At 39.2% G+C, this 20,331-nt stretch overlaps 1 protein-coding gene across 5 annotated transcripts in view; it reads right to left on the bottom strand.

The window, feature by feature from the left end:
- Window positions 1–20,331, bottom strand: part of ADAMTSL3 (ADAMTS like 3) — a 421,728-nt gene that overhangs the window by 154,907 nt on the left and 246,490 nt on the right. For all 5 annotated transcript variants that reach the window (XM_030931695.1, XM_030931696.1, XM_030931693.1 and 2 more), the window contains exons 10-11: window positions 5,520–5,631; window positions 155–293 (exon numbers count right to left, since the gene is read on the bottom strand). In XM_030931695.1, coding sequence (XP_030787555.1) covers window positions 155–293; window positions 5,520–5,631 — 251 coding nt within the window. The remainder of the gene's footprint in view (window positions 1–154; window positions 294–5,519; window positions 5,632–20,331) is intronic.

The raw sequence follows: 20,331 nt of genomic DNA, 5'->3' as shown, positions 1-20,331 counted from the left end.
TATGCACCATAGTTACAAATGTGAATGTAGGCACCTGCCACCAGTAGACAAAGTCAGGAAATGGAAATGTATTGCCCTGCAAAGACTGCTCAGTCTCAGTTGAAGCTGACTTGTTTCTTTATGAAGTAAAAAGGGTGTGGACAATGACACAAACCTTGATGGGCAGGGATCCATGCTGCATTCCTTCAGTTTTGGTTTTGGTTTTACATTTTCAGGGTAGTAGTGACAATAATGGTCAGGAACTACCCTCTTCAAGCGGATATCCACACATTCAGCAGAATTGAGCTGATAACCTAAAGTGTTAGAAAAGGAAAGTCTGAATATTGCATCCGTTTCATTTTTACTTGGCAGAGTTATCACTTGCCACACACTTTTTTTTTTTCCTCTTTAAGAAACTTAACTCAGTGGTTCTCAACCCTGGCTCTATAACAGAACCACATGGGAGCTTTTAATATACTCTAATGCCCAGGTTCCTTCACGGTCCAATTAAGTCAGAAGCCCTGTCTCTGGGATCCAGGAAAACAGTACCTTTTAAAAAAGGTTTTCAGGTCCTTCTCAGATGACTAAAATGCGCGGCCAAAATTGAGAACGACAATTAGTATCGACTGCAGTACTCTCAGCACTTCTAACTAAAAAATTACAATAGTCTCCTCTCAAGAACTGTTTGCAGCCCAGGTGCAGGTGAGTTATTCGTTCTCCTCAGTTCATTGTCTTTTCTCCTCATTGTCATCATGGCACTGTGCAAGGCCCTTCTCTCATTTCCATATAATCTTTCTTCTTCCCTTATTGACACTCCCATTCCAATCCCCGCAACACACCTATTTTGATTTGTTGTTGATATGTCCTTAAATATGCAACTGTCTTATGTAATGCTGTTGTTTTTGTGTGTTTGTTTTTAACTTAATAAATGATAATGCGTTTTAAATCTTGTTCCATTTTCCATTTTTCTCCTTCAACATCATGTTTTTGAGAACTACCCTTGCGCTGGGTGATTGCTGGGTTGAATATTTCTTTCATAACATCTTGGGATGCCACAGGCACCTGCAATACCAATAAGCTTTCCAAATGGGGAATTAAGCATTGTCTATACAAAAAGGAACAAAATCCATCTCCCCATGTCACTCCCCAGCCCTCGTCTCACAAGCCTTCGAACTGAAGGAACAAAGACTTATTCCTGATTCTATTTAATCTGTAGAGTTTCTAAGGAAAGTGAACATTGCAAATAGATGAGTGCTATAAATTTAAAAAGCAAGTCACAAAATGATGCTTCTATTTCCTTTTTTTTTTTTTTTTTTTTTTTTTTGAGACGGAGTCTTGCTCTGTCACCCAGGCTGGAGTGCAGTGGCCAGATCTCAGCTCACTGCAAGCTCCGCCTCCCAGGTTTACTCCATTCTCCTGCCTTAGCCTGCCGACTAGCTGGGACTATAGGCGCCCGCCACCTCGCCCGGCTAGTTTTTTTTTTGTATTTTTTAGTAGAGACTGGGTTTCACCGTGTTAGCCAGTATGGTCTCGATCTCCTGACCTCGTGATCCGCCCGTCTCGGCCTCCCCAAGTGCTGGGATTACAGGCTTGAGCCACCGCACCCGCCCGCTTCTATTTCCTGAAAGATCTGATTCCAAGTTTCCTGTCACTACATAAGTGTCTTGTTAAGTTAAACTTTTTCAAAAAAAGGTAATTTTTCAAAACTAGAATGAACTCTTTAGGAAAGAAAAAATGCCCAAAGCCAAGCGCTCTGCCTCTGCCAGTTGGTCTAAAGGTCTAAAAATACATTTAAAGTCCTGATTGTCGAAAGGAATCTGATTTTATAAACCACTAGACAGCTTTCTACAAGACATGGCTTGGATGTAAGCTAAGTGCAGAAGGACGGACTGGTATGCATTATAAAAGCAAGGTCGAAACCGCAAGAATGAAAATCCAAATGGAGTCAATAAAATGTTACTTGGGTGCCAATATCTGCCAGAAAGTTGACGATATCAGATGGCAATGGCAATCTAGGTACTTTATCCAGATTGATCTCAAGTGTCTCACATCGACGATTACAGACGAAGACTAGGAAAGTCCATCCAAGTACCCCAGTACCTTAGAGATCAATGAACTAATTTTCTTGATTATCCAAAAAACTCTGAAATTCCATTCACAGACATCACACAGATTTGATTACTAATATAATTAAATTTTGGTAATGCTTTCCTTGTGAGTTTTATGTGTGTGTTTTATTTTCCCCAAAACAAATACAAAATGAGATTACAGCTCCTTGAGTCAGAAAAAAAAAATATTTGTTCTAAATAGAAATAGACTTCTAAATGAAAACAGGGCATATACAGGCGTTTATAATTTGGGGAGAGACAATTAATTTTCCTCTTTTGTTTTATCACAGTTTAGAGATAACAAAAAGCAAAAGAAATGAGGCAGATTGCCTTTCTATATCTTGAACAAATGTACTGAAATGCTGCCAGTGTACAGAAAATGGCAGGCACCCCAAAAGCAGCCTAAAATCTCCCTTCTGTTCTTACATCCACTGCTATCTTTGTTGACGATCTCACTGCTAAGTGCTCATGCACATTTATAGCTCCACCAGGACTGACTATGTCTTTCCATGTGCACCCAAGTATGGGAAACACCTATTCACTTCCCAAGAATTTAATCAACTGGACTAAGCTGAATCCCACTATAAAATGTCTCCTCTGGAGTAGAAAGTGTCTTTTATCTTATGGATCCAAATGTGAACGTCTCTCTGAATGACTGTGTGTAAGAACAAAGAAATAAATTTTTTTCAAAAAAATAGATGTTTGAGCCAGGCGTGGTGGCACATGCCTGCACTCCCAGCTACTCGACAGGCTGCAGTGGGAGGATGGCTTGGGCCCACCAGTTGGAGACTAGCCTGGGCAACATAGTGAGACCTCACCTCTACAAAATATTTTAAAAATTATCCAGGCATGGTAGCACATGCCTGTAGTTCCAGCTACTTGGGAAGCTGAGGCTAGAGGATTGCTTGAGCCCAGGAGTTTGAGTCTAGCCTGGGCAACTTAGTGCGACCTGCCTCTAAAACAAACAAAAGAGAGAGAGAGCTGTTTGTTTTTCTGCAGAGTAAGAGTATCCAAAGAGTCATAAGTGACCCAAAGATGTAAAGGAGCCTTTGCCTCATAAAAATGCTTATAACATTCAAGAAAATTCAGGAGGAATTGAAAATAAACTGAATGAATGTCAGAGCTGGTAGAAACTTGAAGATGACTTACTCCACTGGTTTGTTTTCATTGTATTAATTTTGTGATTGTGCTCTATTTGTGACAAGAGATAGATTTCCACTTAAGGTAGTACTATTAAATTCTTTTTGTGAATATGTTTATTTAAGTTGAATAAATGTTCCCTTAAAGAAAAATCCTTAAGTAAATAACAGTCCAGGAATAACACAGATACGGCAAAAACAGTGATGGCAATATGGCTCCAGCTGCTATCCAAAGACACTGGCTTAAAGAGGCAATGTACACTTTGTGGTACACACAAAGTGGAGTATGTACCATTATCTCCTGGAGGATTAACCACACCCTGGGGTTTCTGACTCAGTAGGTCTGCGGTGGGGCCTGAGAATCTGCATTTCTAGTAAGTTCCCAGGAGATGCTGATGCTACAGGTCCAGGAAGCCCACTGTGAGAATCACTGCTGCAAGATCATAATCAAGTGGTCTATTGCCTCAAATCTGGCCCTAGGAAGAACTAACTGGCGAACTGGGGAGATTCACTTTTACTTTCTTTCTGTGGCACTATTCAGTCTTCTCTTCCATTCCTAGGGATGTAAACTTATTCTTGGGCCTGGCCTGCCCCGTGCTTCCCACAAAAGTGCCTGCCCTGTTGTGTCAAGGGGAGCCTAAATTCCAGAAGAGAGATCTGCCTGCATATTTACATCAACCTGGCACTGACTGAAGAGCCCTCCTTCATATACCTGTAGTTTAAAGGAGATAGGCCAGTTTCTGACTCTAAGTAAATTGATATTCTGTAGGCTTCAAGGACTGAAAAGATGTAGAGCTAGGCTGGGCTGAAGGAGGATTTATTCTAACTCTTCAAACAAAGACCATACCTGAGCCTGCATACCCTGACCTGGTTCCAGGTGGTTTAGGGGAGGCACAAGGGCAAAATCATTTAGAGCATGACTCTGGTATCAAGCAGACCTGGCACCAGATCCTAGCTGCACTGTTTATTAGCTGAACAACATACTACTGTATGCTCTTTACACTTTCTAAGTGTCAGTTTATTCATGTATAAGACAGAAATAAAAGAGACCTTCCTTAGGGTTTTCTAGAAGAATAAATGTGATTATGAGCAACTCATCCATGGCTTGACACATGGTAAACACCTAGTATTACCGCCTGGTAGTCTAAGGGGAAGCTTCAACATAAATCCCTATTCTAGGAAGTCATGGTTCCTGGGTTGCATGCATTTATTCATTGATTTAAAAGGTCAGTTCAGAAAAAAAGAATTCTTTTGACAGTAGCTCTAGTTGCCTCCTCATTTGGTCCAGGGAGTTGCCAGTTCTCCATATCAAACGGACAATTATCTTCCACCAGAGCATGAAAGATGCTGCTTTTGTAGCATGTGTGGAGCCCTGGATTACACTTGTCCTAAAACCTTCCTCAATTGACTATGAAAATCTTGAGCTAGGCTGGGCACGGTGGCTCACACCTGTAATCCCAGCACTTTGGGAGGCCAAGGTAGGTGGATCACCTGAGGTTGGGAGTTCGACACCAGCCTGGCCAACATGGTGAAACCCTGTCTCTACTAAAAATACAAAAATAAGCCAGTCAAGGTGGCAGGCACCTGTAATCCCAGCTACTCAGGAGGCTGAGGCACGAGAATCGCTTGAACCTGGGAGGCGGAGGTTGCAGTGAGCCGAGCATCACACTGCACTCCAGCCTGGGCGACAAAGCGAGACTCCGTCTCAAAAAAGGAAAGGGAAAGGGAAAAGGAAAGGGAAAGAGAAGAGAAGAGAAGGAAAGAAAACCTTGAACTAAGCAGACAATAAGCAGGACTTTCCCCTTAACACTTAGTAGAGACCCTTTCTCTTTTTAATAAGCTTATACTCTTGCACCTGAGAAGAAAAAAGTTGTAAATCTAATGTTAGAACCAACATACCCATTGACTCGACCAGGCTGGGCAAGTCACTCCATCTTTCTGCTTCTCAGATTTTTCATAGAAAATTAAAAATAATACATACTTTAAGGGCAATCAAGAAAAGAAATGCAGTAACAGACGCAAACAAGTTTGTTTACAGTTTTTTGTTTTTTGGGGGGTTTTTTTGGCTAAAAGTAAAAAGTGTTTTCCAAATCCAATTTTGCACCTGTCTTCAAGAGGAAAGGCAAATGCATCTTATTCATTAACACCATTGCATTCAGGCTGCTGAGTAAGGTGCTGTGTGATCAGACATCTCTAATCACCATGCCAATTTTAAAATCAGCTTCAAAGATGCAAATGTGTAATTTCTCTAACTCTGAGCTCTGAATATTCATGAACAAAGCCTGGGCCTCACCTCCTCCACATGTCACAGTGCAGGGAAAGAAGTCAGTTTGTCTCCACTGATGACTGATGGGCTGGTAAAAGAAGAATTGAACCACGCTGTCTTTGGCTGCAGTGTACCTGGTCTGGACAAAAAGAACTGTGAGAACACACATGCAAACAAGGAGCTAGTGCTTTCCACACCTTTCAGAATAAGATAAATGTTCCTCATGTATGCAGACAACCACCCATCCATTAGAAAAACTATGGGGCAGGATTCCAATAAGTTTAAGATGTGATAACATTTCATTAAGATTTGTCATAAATGGGGGCTCAGGTGATCTTCTGCAAATCTCCCTGGAGTCATTTTTCCAGATAATTCCATGCCTGTGAATGGATTCACAACAAATGTAGGTAGACATTTTTTTGTTTGTTCATTTCATATTGTTTTTCTTCCTTAAACATTTGATTTTAATTTTCATGACAACAAAGATTGAGAATTGATTTGGGTTTGCTCACAATATAGCACATAGTGGAGGCTCTTACACTTTTAATAATAATATATTTAAGCACATCCTTCTGAAAAATTCTTCTAGAAGCACAACTGCAAGAACTCGACTTAAGTGTACAAATACATGGTGTTTAAACAGTCTAGTATCTAATTAAAAGGAAATGGGGGCCAGGCACAGTGGCTCACATCTGTAATCTCAGTACTTTGGGAAGCCAAGGCAAGTGGATCACTTGAGGTCAGGAGTTCGAGACCAGCCTTGCCAACATGGTGAAATCCCATCTCTATTAAAAACACAAAAATTAGCCCAGCATGGTGCCGCATGCCTGTAGTCCCAGCTACTCAGGAGGCTGAGGTGGGAGAATCTCTTGAACCACTGTCTCCAAAAAAAAAAAAAAAAAAAAAAAAAAGGGAAATAGGGCACCAATGAGATAATATATGTTAATTAGTTCCATTTAACCATTCCACAATATATACATATTTCAAAACATCATGTTATACACTATAAAATATACAATTTTTGTCAATCAAAAATGCTAAGAAAAGATTAATGTGGCCAGCACTGTGCATGAGCACAGTGGCTCGTGCCTATAATCCCAAAACTTTGGGAGGCCAAGGTGGGTAGATCATCTGAAGTCAGGAGTTTGAGACCAGCCTGGCCAAGATGGCAAAACCTGGTCTCTACTAAAAAGTACAAAAATTAGCTGGGTGTGGTGGCGTGTGCCTGTAGTCCCAGCTACTCAGGAGGCTGAGGCAGGAGAATAGCTCGAACCCGGGAGGCAGAGATTGCAGTGAGCTGAGATTGCACCGTTGCACTCCAGCCTGGGCAACAAGAGCAAAATTCCATCTCAAAAAAACAAAAAAAAAAAAAGAAAAGAAAAGAAAAAATTAATGTGTTAGAAAAACCAGGCCAGGCACAGTGGTTACACCTGTAACCCAGCACTTTGGTAGTTCAAAGCAGGAGGATTACTTGAGGCCAGAAGTTTGAAATCAGTCTGGTCAACATAGCGAGATCCTATCTCTCCAAAAGAAAAAGTTTGAAATTAGTCAGGTGGGGTGGCATGCACCTATAGTCCCAGCTATAGCTATTGCGGGTGCTGAGGCAAGAGGACAACTCGAGTCCAGGAGTTTGAGGCTACAGTGAGTCAAGATCCAGTCTGGTAAACAGAGCAAGACTCTGTCTCAAAAAAACACAAAAAAGAAAAAGAAAAATCTCTAAAAAATGCAATTGGAAAAAAAAAAAAAAAAAAAAAAAAAAAAAAAAACAAGAAATAAAATTAGGATAAAAAATTTTAACAATAAAAAGAAATATGGTGGGCCGGGCATGGTGGCTGATGCCTGTAATACCAGCACCTTGGGAAGCTGAGGCAGGCAGGTCCTTTGAGGTCAGGAGCTCAAGACCAGCCTGTCCAACATGGTGAAACCCTAGCTCCACTAAAAAAAACAAAAATTAGCTGGGTGTGGTAGCGCATGCCTGTAATCCCAGCTACTTGGGAAGCTGAGGCAGGAGAATCGCTTGAAACCAGGAGGCGGAGGTTGCAGTGAGCCGAGATTGCGCCATAGCACTCCAGCCTGGGCAACAGAGTGAGACTGCATCTCAAAAAATAAAATAAATAAAATAAAATAAAATAAAATAAAATAAATGCAGTATTATAAAATATATTTCATATGAGAAATGCTATATTTAGTGGAAGAAACAACTTATCAAAATAATACAGTTTAATTTTTAAGGGAATTTTAATTAAGAATATCAATAAATCTGCTACAATATTTCTTTAAAAAATAGAGATAATAGACAAATAGAACGAAGAGGCAATATTTAATGATATAATCGCTTAGAATTTCCTAGACTTTAAGAAAGACAGAAGTCTCTGTTTCAAAATGTTCATTGAGTTCTAGACATTTTAAAAAATAAAACAAAAAGCATAAAGAAAAATCCTAAAAGCTATCATAAAGAAAAATATGATTACCTAGAAAAATGTGAAAAATCAGATGAACATCACATTTCTCACAAAAAATACTGGATTCAAGAAAACAAAGTCAAGTCCTCAAAGTGATGAGGGACAAGAATATTGGATCTAGAATTCTATAACCAAGTTATTAATCAGTAATCAGTTATCAGTTATCCATCTATAATCAAATGATCAATCATTAATCAATGAAATAAAGATATTTTCTGACACAACATGTTTCTGAAACTTTACCACTCAGAGATATTCACTGGAAAAAAAGAAAAAAAAACTACTAAAGAATGTACCAACTAAGAACTAATATAAATACAGAAGTAGTGAGATGGCAAGAAGCAATAACGATTAAATAACTCAGTAAAGCTTATGAGAGAATCTAAACAATTTTTTGTTTAGATTTTAAAAAACCACTGTTTTAAAACATTTTAAAATAGTGGTTTTATGTATTTAATTACAAAATGGTATAAAAATTCCAGACACGAGATGTGTGTGTAGGGAGGGAGAGGCAGCGTTATGGTAATGGAGTGGGGACAGCACAGTTTACAGAGATAGGATACACTGCTAAGGAGCTTTGTTTCTGGCTGTAGCAGGACTGCTTGTTTCTGATGAATCTCCCCAGGGAGAATAAGTAAAAATGCTGCATAAAATCTTTCTTTTTCTTTTCTTTTCTTTTTTTTTTTTTCTTTTTCAAGATGGAGTCTCGCTCTGTTACTCAAGCTGGAGAACAGTGGTGCGATCTCAACTCACTGCAAACTTTGCCTCCCAGGTTCAAGGGATTCTCTTGCCTCAGTCTCTGAGCAGCTGGGATTACAGACCCACACCACCCTGCCTGGCTAATTTTTGTATTTTTAGTAGAGATGCGGTTTCGGCATGTTGGCTAGGCTGATCTCGAACTCCTGACAACAGGTGATCCACCTGCCTCGGCCTCCCAAAGTGCTGGGATTACAGGCATAAGCCACAGCGCCTGGCCCATAAAGTATTTTTAGTGTATTTTAACGCATCAGAAAACTACCATGCTAGTGAGGATTTGCAGGGCTAAGATCACAGACACAAAAGAAACTTAGAAACGTAAGCAAATTTGGCATGACATTTGGCTCTACCTTTTTGCTCAAGGCATTTTCCAGTTTGCAAGTGGTGGCTGAGCAGCTGAGAAACTGGACAAATCTGTCATCAGCCTCATGTAGTGGAAAGCAAATACCTAGAGCTCAAGGCCTTCTAAGGTGTCAGGTGTTGGTAAACACCCCAGGTTCCCAACCCAGGACCCCAGAAAGCTCTATCACAGGAATAAAGTAAACTGGAAACAGGACAACCTTCAAAGGGAATAAAGCCCTGGTTCAAGTTATTTCAATTCCTTGTTGGATAAAGATGACTGGTTGCTAATCTAGCTGTCTTCTAGAAGCAAAAATAAGATATCCAAAATAATCTAGTTGGAAGAGTGTTAGACTGAAGATCTAGAAGCAAAAATAATCTGATAATTTTTAAAGGGGATTTTAACAGAGTATCAATAAATCTGCTACAATCTCAAATTATATCCACAACCTTTCTTCTATAATACACAGCACAAACTTTAAAAATAACTAAGAATACAAAAAACAAAATTTAACAACAACCCAAAAAAGTGAAAAAAAATAGACATTATAAACATAGTGACAGGAAATCCAGATATTGGTATTAACTGATGAAAATATAAAAATTTAAGTACACCATTACTACCTCCTGCAACCCTGGCCTTGGCTTCAGTCTTGTTTCCCCGCAGTAGGGGCCTAGCAACACCTTATGCTTTTCCTATGATCATAACATAAGTGTCGGAACACTTATGTTATGGAACAGAGCCATGGGCTGTGTTTTTCAGAGAACATGGAATAAGATTAAAATATTCAAGAAATCAAATTATAAGATGGGGAATTTCACTGGAAACAAAGAAGCTATAACTAAAACGGAAATTCTAGGAATAAAAGATGCAATAATTTAAGTCAATATCTCAATGGATGACCTTAAAAGTAGATTAAAATAGACTTTGGCAAGTATTTTATAAAGAGCCAGATAGTAAACATTATAGGTTTTCAGGCTACACGGTTTCTGTTGCAACTATTCAACTCTGCTAGTATAGTGCAAAAGTAGCCATTGATAATATGTAAACAGATAGGGGTGACTGTTCTGATAAAACTTCATTTACGAAAACAGTGATGGCCTGCTGGTCATAATCTGCTGATCCCTGAATTAGACACACCTGAGCAGAGGATCAGTAAAACAAAAGATGAAAAGAAAGTGGAAATGAGATAAATTGGATACAGGTAAAGGTATAATTACAATCCCAGAAATAGAGAACAAAGAGCTTGGGACAGAAGTTAATCTAAAGAGATAATAAATGAGAATCTGTCAAAACTGATGGTGGATCCCAAGCCACAGATTCATGAGACACCTGGACCTCAAGCTGAAGAAAGGCACTAATTACACCATAGCCCAACCGATGAAAACCCAAACCAAAGGGAACACACTTAAAAGCAGATGAAGAAAAAAGACAAATTACCTTATAAGCAACAAAAAGAAGACTGACAGCTGACTTATCTACAGAACAAATTGAAGTCAGAAGACAACGGGGAGATATCCTCAAAGTGCTGAAAGAAACATTTTATAACAGAAGGGTGGATTCACTAGTAACATGCAATGATTCTAAAAGTGAACATACCTAACAAGCTAGCCTTAAAATATGTCAGGCACAATCCACAGTCACGGGGTAGTTTTAGCACATCTCTCATGATAGAATAAGCAGACAAAAATCAGGAAGGTAATAATTTTGAATAACACTATTACTAAACATGACCTAATTGACAAACGTAGAACACAACAGAAGACCACAACATCACATTCTCCCAAACTTTGTTATATTCTGAGCCACAAACTAAGTTTTACAAATTTTGAAATATTGAAATAATATAGAGTATGTTCTTTGACCACAGTAGAATTAAGCTATAAAAATAAATTTTAAAAAAGATTACTGGAAAATTCCCTCATGCTTGGATGTTATACTTCTAAATAATCCACAAGTCAAAGAATATATAATTATGAAACTTACAAAGTAATGTAACTGAATGATGAAGGAAAGCATTTCATATGAAAATTATGAAATTAAATATAAGGCATGCTTTGAGAGAAATTTGTAGACAAATCTATACGCTTTAGAGAGAAAAGATGAAAATTAATGATCTCATAATCCATCTCAAGAAGTTTAAGAAAAAAACAGCTAATGGGATCTAAAGAAGTAAGAGTGGACAAAATAAAGAGAGGAGCAGACATTAACGACATGGAAAGAAAACTAGAGTAATACAGTTATGAACCCAAAAGTTGTTTCTGTGAAATGTCTAATAAAATTGATAACCCTTTGACGTGACTGAGCAAGGAAAAAAGAGTAGGCACAAATAGTCAATATCAGGAATGAGAAAGAGGACATACTACAGGATGTTCAAAAGTGAACAAATAATAGGAGGATGTTATGAAAAGAAAGTATGCCAATAACATTTTAAAAGTTAGTTGAAATAGACAAACTCATTGAAACAAACGGACATAATCAATAAAAAAATCTAAAGAGTCTGTATCTTTCAAATACCTTAAATGCATAATTCTAAATATTTCCTGGTGCACACTGCCAAACATTTAAAGAAAAAAATGACATCAGTCGTTTGCAAACTATTGCAGAGAATAAGAGGAAACACTTCTAAACTTGTTTTATAAAAGCAGAATAAAATGTCAAGACCTGAAAAAGGCATTCCAAGAAAACAAACAAACCCTTTCCTGCACATAGGTACCAAAACAACAACAATAACCTTAACTAAAATAATTTAAAATCACATCCAGTGATATATAAAAGGATACACCTTTTTACAAACAATAACATAATAAATACTAACAATAAAGGCTATGTTTTTCTATATTTTAATTTTTTTATTGTTATACTTTAAGTTCAAGGGTACATGTGCATAACGTGCAGGTTTGTTACATATGTATACTTGTGCCATGTTGGTGTGCTACACCCATCAACTTGTCAGCACCCATCAACTCATCATTTACATCAGGTATAACTCCCAATGCAATCCCTCACCCACTCCTCCTGCCCATAATAGGCCCAGGAGTGTGATGTTCCCCTTCCCGAGTCCAGATGATCTCATTGTTCAGTTCCCACCTATAAGTGAGAATATGCAGTGTTCGGTTTTCTGTTCTTGTGATAGTTTGCTGAGAATGATGGTTTCCAGCTGCATCCATGTCCCTACAAAGGACACAAACTCATCCTTTTTCATGGCTACATAGTATTCCATGGTGTATATGTGCCACACTTTCTTAATCCAGTCTGTCACTGATGGACATTTGGGTTGATTCCAAGTCTTTGTTATTGTGAATAGTGCTGCAATAAACATACGTGTGCATGTGTCTTATAACAGCACGATTTATAATCCTTTGGATATACACCCAGTAATGGGATGGCTGGGTCATATGGTACTTCTAGTTCTAGATCCTTGAGGAATCGTCATACTGTTTTCCATAATGGTTGAACTAGTTTACAATCTCATCAACAGTGTAAAAGTGTTCCTGTTTCTCCACATCCTCTCCAGCACCTGTTGTTTCCTGACTTTTTAACGATTGCCATTCTAACTGGTGTGAGATTGTATCTCATTGTGGTTTTGATTTGCATTTCTCTGATGGCCAGTGATGATGAGCATTTTTTCATGTGTCTGTTGGCTGTATGCATGTCTTCTTTTGAGAAACGTCTGTTGATATCCTTTGCCCACTTTTGGATGGGGTTGTTTGTTTTTTTCTTGTAAATTTGTTTGAGTTCTTTGTAGGTTCTGGATATTAGCCCTTTGTCTGATGAGTAGATTGCAAACATTTTCTCCCATTCTGTAGGTTGCCTGTTCACTCTGATGGTAGTTTCTTTTGCTGTGCAGAAGCTCTTTAGTTTAATTAGATCCCATTTGTCAATTTTGGCTTTTGTTGCCGTTGCTTTTGGTGTTTTAGACATGAAGTCCTTGCTCATGCCTATGTCCTGAATGGTATTACCTAGGTTTTCTTCTAGGGTTTTTATGGTATTAGGTCTAACATTTAAGTCTCTAATCCATCTTGAATTAATCTTCGTATAAGGAGTAAGGAAAGGATCCAGTTTCAGCTTTCTACTTATGGCTAGCCAATTTTCCCAGCACCATTTATTAAATAGGGAATCCTTTCCCCATTTCTTGTTTCTCTCAGGTTTGTCAAAGATCAGATGGCTGTAGATGTGTGGTATTATTTCTGAGGACTCTGTTTTGTTCCATTGGTCTATATCTCTGTTTTGGTACCAGTACCATGCTGTTTTGGTTACTGTAGCCTTGTAGTATAGTTTGAAGTGACGTAGCGTGATGCCTCCAGCTTTGTTCTTTTGACTTAGGATTGTCTTGGCAATGCGGGCTCTTTTTTGGTTCCATATGAACTTTAAAGCAGTTTTTTCCAATTCTGTGAAGAAACTCATTGGTAGCTTGATGGGGATGGCATTGAATCTATAAATTACCTTTTCACGATATTGATTTTCACGATATTGATTCTTCCTATCCATGAACATGGTATGTTCTTCCATTTGTTTGTGTCCTCCTTTATTTCAGTGAGCAGTGGTTGGTAGTTCTCCTTGAAGAGGTCCTTTACATCCCTTGTAAGTTGGATTCCTAAGTATTTTATTCTCTTTGAAGCAATTGTGAATGGACGTTCATTCATGATTTGGCTCTCTGTTTGTCTGTTACTGGTGTATAAGAATGCTTGTGATTTTTGCACATTGATTTTGTATCCTGAGACTTTGCTGAAGTTTCTTAACAGCTTAAGGAGATTTTGGGCTGAGACGATGGGGTTTTCTAAATATACAATGACGTCATCTGCAAACAGGGACACTTTGACTACTTCTTTTCCTAACTGAATAACCTTTATTTCTTTCTCTTGCCTGATTGCCCTAGCGAAAAATTCCAACACTATGTTGAATAGGAGTGGTAGGAGAGGGCATCCCTGTCTTGTGCCAGTTTTCAAAGGGAAAGCTTCCAGTTTCTGCCCTTTCAGTATGATATTGGCTGTGGGTTTGTCATAAATAGCTCTTATTATTTTGAGATACGTTCCATCAATACCGAATTTATTGAGCATTTTTAGCATGAAGTGCTGTTGAATTTTGTCAAACGCCTTTTCTGCATCTATTGATATAATCATGTGGTTTTTGTCTTTGGATCTGTTTATATGCTGGATTACGTTTATTGATTTGCGTATGCTGAACCAGCCTTGCATCCCAGGGATGAAGCCCACTTGATCATGGTGGATAAGCTTTTTGATGTGCTGCTGGATCCGGTTTGCCAGTATTATATTGAGGATTTTTGCATCGATGTTCATCAGGGATATTGGTCTAAACTTCTCTTTTTTGTTGTGTCTCTGCCAGGCTTTGGTACCAGGATGATGTCGGCCTCATAAAATGAGTTTGGGAGGATTCCCTCCTTTTCTACTCATTGGAATAGTTTCAGAAGGAATGGTACCAGCTCCTCCTTGTACCTCTGGTAGAATTTAGCTGTGAATCCATCTGGTCCTGGACTTTTTTTGGTTGGTAGGCTATTATGTATTGCCTCAATTTCAGAGCCTGCTATTGGTCTATTCAGGGATTCAGCTTCTTCCTGGTTTAGTCTTGGGAGAGTGTAAGTGTCCAGGAAATTATCCATTTCTTCTAGATTTTCTAGTTGATTTGCGTAGAGGTGTTTATAGTATTCTCTGATGGTAGTTTGTATTTCTGTGGGGTTGGTGGTGATATCCCCTTTGTCACTTTTATATTGCATCTATTTGATTCTTCTCTCTTTTCTTCTTTATTTGTCTTGCTAGCGGTCTATCAATTTTGTTGATCTTTTCAAAAAACCAACTCCTGGATTCATTGATTTTTTGGAGGATTGTTTGTGTCTCTATCTCCTTCAGTTCTGCTCTGATCTTAGTTATTTCTTGCCTTCTGCTAGCTTTTGAATGTGTTTGCTCTTGCTTCTCTAGTTCTTTTAATTGTGATTATAGTGTCAACTTTAGATCTTTCCAGCTTTCTCTTGTGGGTATTTAGTGCTATAAATTTCCCTCTACACGCTGCTTTAAATGTGTCCCAGAGATTCTGGTATGTTGTATCTTCGTTCTCATTGGTTTCAAAGAACATCTTGATTTCTGCCTTCATTTCATTATGTACCCAGTAGTCATTCAGGAGCAGGTTGTTCAGTTTCCATGTAGTTGAGCGGTTTTGATTGAGTTTCTTAGTCCTGAGTTCTAGTTTAATTGCACTGTGGTCTGAGAGACAGTTTGTTATAATTTCTCTTCTTGTACATTTGCTGAGGAGTGCTTTACTTCCAATTATGTGGTCAATTTTGGAATAAGTGCGATGTGGTGCTGAGAAGAATGTATCTTCTGTTGATTTGGGGTGGAGAGTTCTATAGATGTCTCTTAGGTCTGCTTGCTGCAGAGATGAGTTCAATTCCTGGATATCCTTGTTAACTTTCTGTCTCATTGATCTGTCTAATGTTGACAGTGGGGTGTTGAAGTCTCCCATTATTATTGTATGGGAGTCTAAGTCTCTTTGTAAGTCTCTAAGGACTTGCTTTATGAATCTGGGTGCTCCTGTATTGGGTATATATATATTTAGGATAGTTAGCTCTTTCTGTTGAATTGATCCCTTTACCATTATGTAATGGCCTTCTTTGTCTCTTTTGATCTTTGATGGTTTAAAGTCTGTTTTATTAGAGACTAGTACTGCAACCCCTGCTTTTTGTTGTTCTCCATTTGCTTGGTAGATCTTCCTCCATCCCTTTATTTTGAGTCTATGTGTGTCTCTGCATGTGAGATGGGTCTCCTGAATACAGCAGACTGATGGGTCTTGACTCTTTATCCAGTTTGCCAGTCTGTGTCTTTTAATTGGACCATTTAGCCCATTTACATTTAAAGTTAATATGGTTATGTGTGAACTTGATCCTGTCTTTATTATATTAACTGGTTATTTTGCTCGTTAGTTGATGCAATTTCTTCCTAGCCTCGATGGTCTTTATATTTTGGCATGTTTTTGCAATGGCTGGGACCTGTTGTTCCTTTCCATGTTGAGGGCTTCCTTCAGGGTTTCTTGTAAGGCAGGCCTGGTGGTGACAAAATCTGTAAGCATTTGCTTATCTGTAAAGGATTTTATTTCTCCCTCACTTATGAAACTTAGTTTGGCTGGATATGAAATTCTGGGTTTAAAATTCTTTTCCTTAAGAATGTTGAATATTGGCCCCCACTCTATTCTGGCTTGGAGAGTTTCTGCTGCGAGATCTGCTGTTAGTCTGATGGGCTTCCCTTTGTGTGTAACCCGACCTTTCTCTCTGGCTGCCCTTAACATTTTTTCCTTCATTTCAACTTTGGTGAATCTGACAATTATGTGTCTTGGAGTTGCTCTTCTCGAGGAGTATCTTTGTAGCGTTCTCTGTATTTCCTGAATTTGAATGTTGGCCTGCCTTACTAGGTTGGGGAAGTTCTCCTGGATGATATCCTGAAGAGTGTTTTCCAACTTGGTTCCATTTTCCCCCTCACTTTCAGACACCCCAATCAGATGTAGATTTGGTCTTTTCACATAATCCCATACTTCTTGAAGGCTTTGTTCATTTCTTTTTCCTCTTTTTTCTTTAGACATTTCTTCTCACTTCATTTCATTCATTTGATCCTCAATCGCTGATACTCTTTCTTCCAGTTGATCAAGTCAGTTACTGAAGCTTGTGCATTTGTCATGTATTTCTTGTGTCATAGTTTTCATCTCTGTCAGATCGTTTATGGCCTTCTCTGCATTAATTATTCTAGTTATCAATTCTTCCACTCTTTTTTCAATATTTTTAGTTTCTTTGCGCTGGGTACGTAGTTCCTCCTTTAGCTCTGAGAATTTTGATCGACTGAGGCCTTCTTCTCTCATCTCGTCAAAGTCATTCTCCATCCAGCTTTGATCCATTGCTGGTGATGAGCTGCATTCCTTTGGAGGGGGAGATGCGCTCTTATTTTTTGAATTTCCGGCTTTTCTGTCCTGCTTTTTCCCCATCTTTGTGGTTTTATCTGTCTCTGGTCTTTGATGATGGTGATGTACTGATGGGGTTTTGATGTGGGTGTCCTTCCTGTTTGTTAGTTTTCCTTCTAACAGTCAGGACCCTCAGCTGTAGGTCCGTTGGAGATTGCTTGAGGTCCACTCCAGATCCTGTTTGTCTGGGTATCAGCAGCAGAGGCTGCAGAAGATAGAGTACTGCTGAACAGAGAGTGTACCTGTCTAATTCTTGCTTGGGAAGCTTCCTCTCAGGGTTGTACCCCTCCGTGTGAGGTGTGGGGTGTCGGTCTGCCCCTAGTGGGGGATGTCTCCCAGTTAGGCTACTCAGGGGTCAGGGACCCACTTGAGCAGGCAGTCTGTCCGTTCTCAGATCTCAACTTCCGTGTTGGGAGATCCACTGCTTTCTTCAAAGCTGTCAGACAGAGTCATTTGCGTCTGCAGAGGTTTCTGCTGCTTTTTTGTTGTTGTTGTTGTTTGGCTGTGCCCTGTCCCCAGAGGTGGAGTCTACAGAGACAGGCAGGCCTCCTTGAGCTGCTGTGGGTTCCACCAGTTTGAGCTTCCCAGCGGCTTTACCTACTTAAGCCTCAGCAATGGCGGGCGCCCCTCCCACAGCCTCACTGCTGCCTTGTGGTTAGATCGCAGACTGCTGTGCTAGCAATGAGGGAGGCTCCGTGGGCGTGAGACCCTCCAGGCCAGGTGTGGGATATAATCTCCTGCTGTGCCCGTTTGCTAAGACCGTTGGTAAAGCACAGTATTGGGGTGGGAGTTACCCGATTTTCCAGGTGTTGTGTGTCTCAGTTCCCCTGGCTAGGAAAAGGGATTCCCTTCCCCCTTGTATTTCCCAGGTGAGGGGATGCCTCACCCTGCTTCAGCTCTGGCTGGTCGGGCTGCAGCAGCTGACCAGCACCGACTGTCCGGCACTCCCTAGTGAGAGAACTCAGTATCTCAGTTGAAAATGCAGAAATCACCTGTCTTCTGTGTCGCTGGAGCTGGGAGCTGGAGACTAGAGCTGTTCCTATTCGGCCATCTTGCTCCGCTCCCCAATTTTTTTTTTTTTTTTTTTTTTTTTTTTGACGCGGAGTCTCGCTGTGTCACCCCGGCTGGAGTGCAGTGGCATGTTCTTGGCTCACTGCAACCTCCACCTCTTGGGTTCAAGTGATTCTCCTGCCTCAGCCTCCCAAGTAGCTGAGACTACAGGCAGCCGCCACCACACCTGGCTAATTTTTTGTATTTTAGTAGAGATGGAGTTTCACCACATTAACCAGGCTGGTCTTGGTCTCCCTGACCTCGTGATCCACCTGTCTCAGCCTCCCAAAGTGCTGGGATTACAGGCATGAGCCACCACGCCCAGCAACTAACAATAAATTCTAATCGAAAAGAATAATGAACAAGTAGGTTTATCACAGGAAGATACAGTTGGTTTAATATATGAAAAATCAATGCCATTTATTACATTAAAAAGGAAAAAGGAGAAAACCATGTGATCATCTCTAAAGATGCAGAAAATGCATTTGATACAGCTCTATGCTTGTACATAATGAAGCAAACTAGAAAAAGAAAAAAATTCTTTCACCAAATAAAATATCTATAAAAAATTTTATAGTAAACATTATATATAATGGTGAATTATAGGGAACTTTGCTCCTGAAGTGAGATGCATAACAAGGACAGCTGCCATCTTCATTATTTGCAGATGTCACAATTGTGTATGTATATAATCCAAAAGAATTCACAAACTATAAGTATTAACACATGAATATAGTAAGAATATAATGTCAATACACAAAAATCAGTATTCCCACACCCCAGAAACAAATAGAAACTTAAAAAATACCATTTATAATAACATCAAAATAACAAACACCTGAAAATAAATTTAATAAAAGACATTAAAGACATAGAGTAAAAATTATGAACATTATTGAGAAAATTTTAAAGGAACTAAAAAATGTATGGATATGCCACATTTATGAATTGAAAGACTTAGTATTGGAAAGTGTCAATTTTCCTTAAATTGACATAGAGATCCAATGCAATTCCAATCAAAATCCAGTTGATTTTTAAAAACAGACAAGCTGATTTTCAATGATGTAAAAATGCAGTGTCAAGAAAAGCAAAAATAATCTGCAAGAACATAGCAGAAACTTACACTACCAGATATCAAGACTTATTTTAATGCTACAGTAGATATATCACAATGGTATTGGCACAAATAAACAAACAGATTGATGAAACAAAGTACGGTCCATAAATACATTGTTGTTATCAGACGTCAGAGAAATAGGCAATGGATCATTCACCTAATGACTCCAGGTCAATTAAACAGTCATATAGAAAAAAAATTGATTCTATTATACCTCACAATATATACAAAACAATTTCTAGGGCGATTATAGCCTTTGGTGTGAAAGGAAAAAAGACTTCTAAAAGCAAACATAGAAGAATATCTTAGGGGCTGGGCATGGTGACTCACACCTGTATTCCCAGGACTTTGGGAGCCCAAGGCAGAAGGATCACTTGAGCTCATGAGTTTGAGACCAGCCTGGGCAACACAGCTGGATCCTGTTACTACAAAAAAAAAATTTTTTTTTAATTTGGCCAGGTGCAGTGGCTCACATCTGTAATCCCAGCAGTTTGGGAGGCTGAGGTGGGTGGATCACTTGAGGTCAGGAGTTCAAGACCAGCCTGGCCAATAGGGTGAAACCCTGTCTCTACTAAAAAATTGCCAGGTGTGGTAGCATACACCTGTAATCCCAATTACTCGGGAGGCTGAGGCAGGAGAATACCTTGAACCCAGGAGGTGGAGGTTGCAGGGAGGTGAGATCATGCCACTGCACTCCAGTCTGGGTGACAGAGTCTCCAATAAATAAATAAATAAATAAATAAATAAATAAATAAATAGCTGGGCATGGTGGTGTGCACATGTAGTCCCAACTACTTGGAAAGCTGAGGTGAGAGAATCACCAGAGCCCAGGAGGTCAAAGCTGCAGTGAGTCACAATTGTGCCACTGAACCTCAGCCTGGGTAACAAAGCAAGACCCCATCTCAAAAAAAAAAACAACACACACACAAACAATGACAAAAAGAAGAATATCTTCATGATTCTGGATGAGGCAGATTTCTCAACCAGGATACAAATAGCACTAAGAATAAAGTTAAAGACTGATAAACTACATTACAGTAAAATTGAGAACTTCTGTAGAGAGAAACTGATAGCCCTAAACACATTTAATGGAGAAAAAAATGAAAATAGAATGAATTAAGAATTCAGTTCTAGAAGCTGAAAATACAACACCAA

The sequence above is a fragment of the Rhinopithecus roxellana genome, chromosome 5 (genome assembly GCF_007565055.1).
Source record: "Rhinopithecus roxellana isolate Shanxi Qingling chromosome 5, ASM756505v1, whole genome shotgun sequence".
Taxonomy (NCBI): domain Eukaryota; kingdom Metazoa; phylum Chordata; class Mammalia; order Primates; family Cercopithecidae; genus Rhinopithecus; species Rhinopithecus roxellana.
This window is presented reverse-complemented; position numbering and strand designations above follow the sequence as displayed.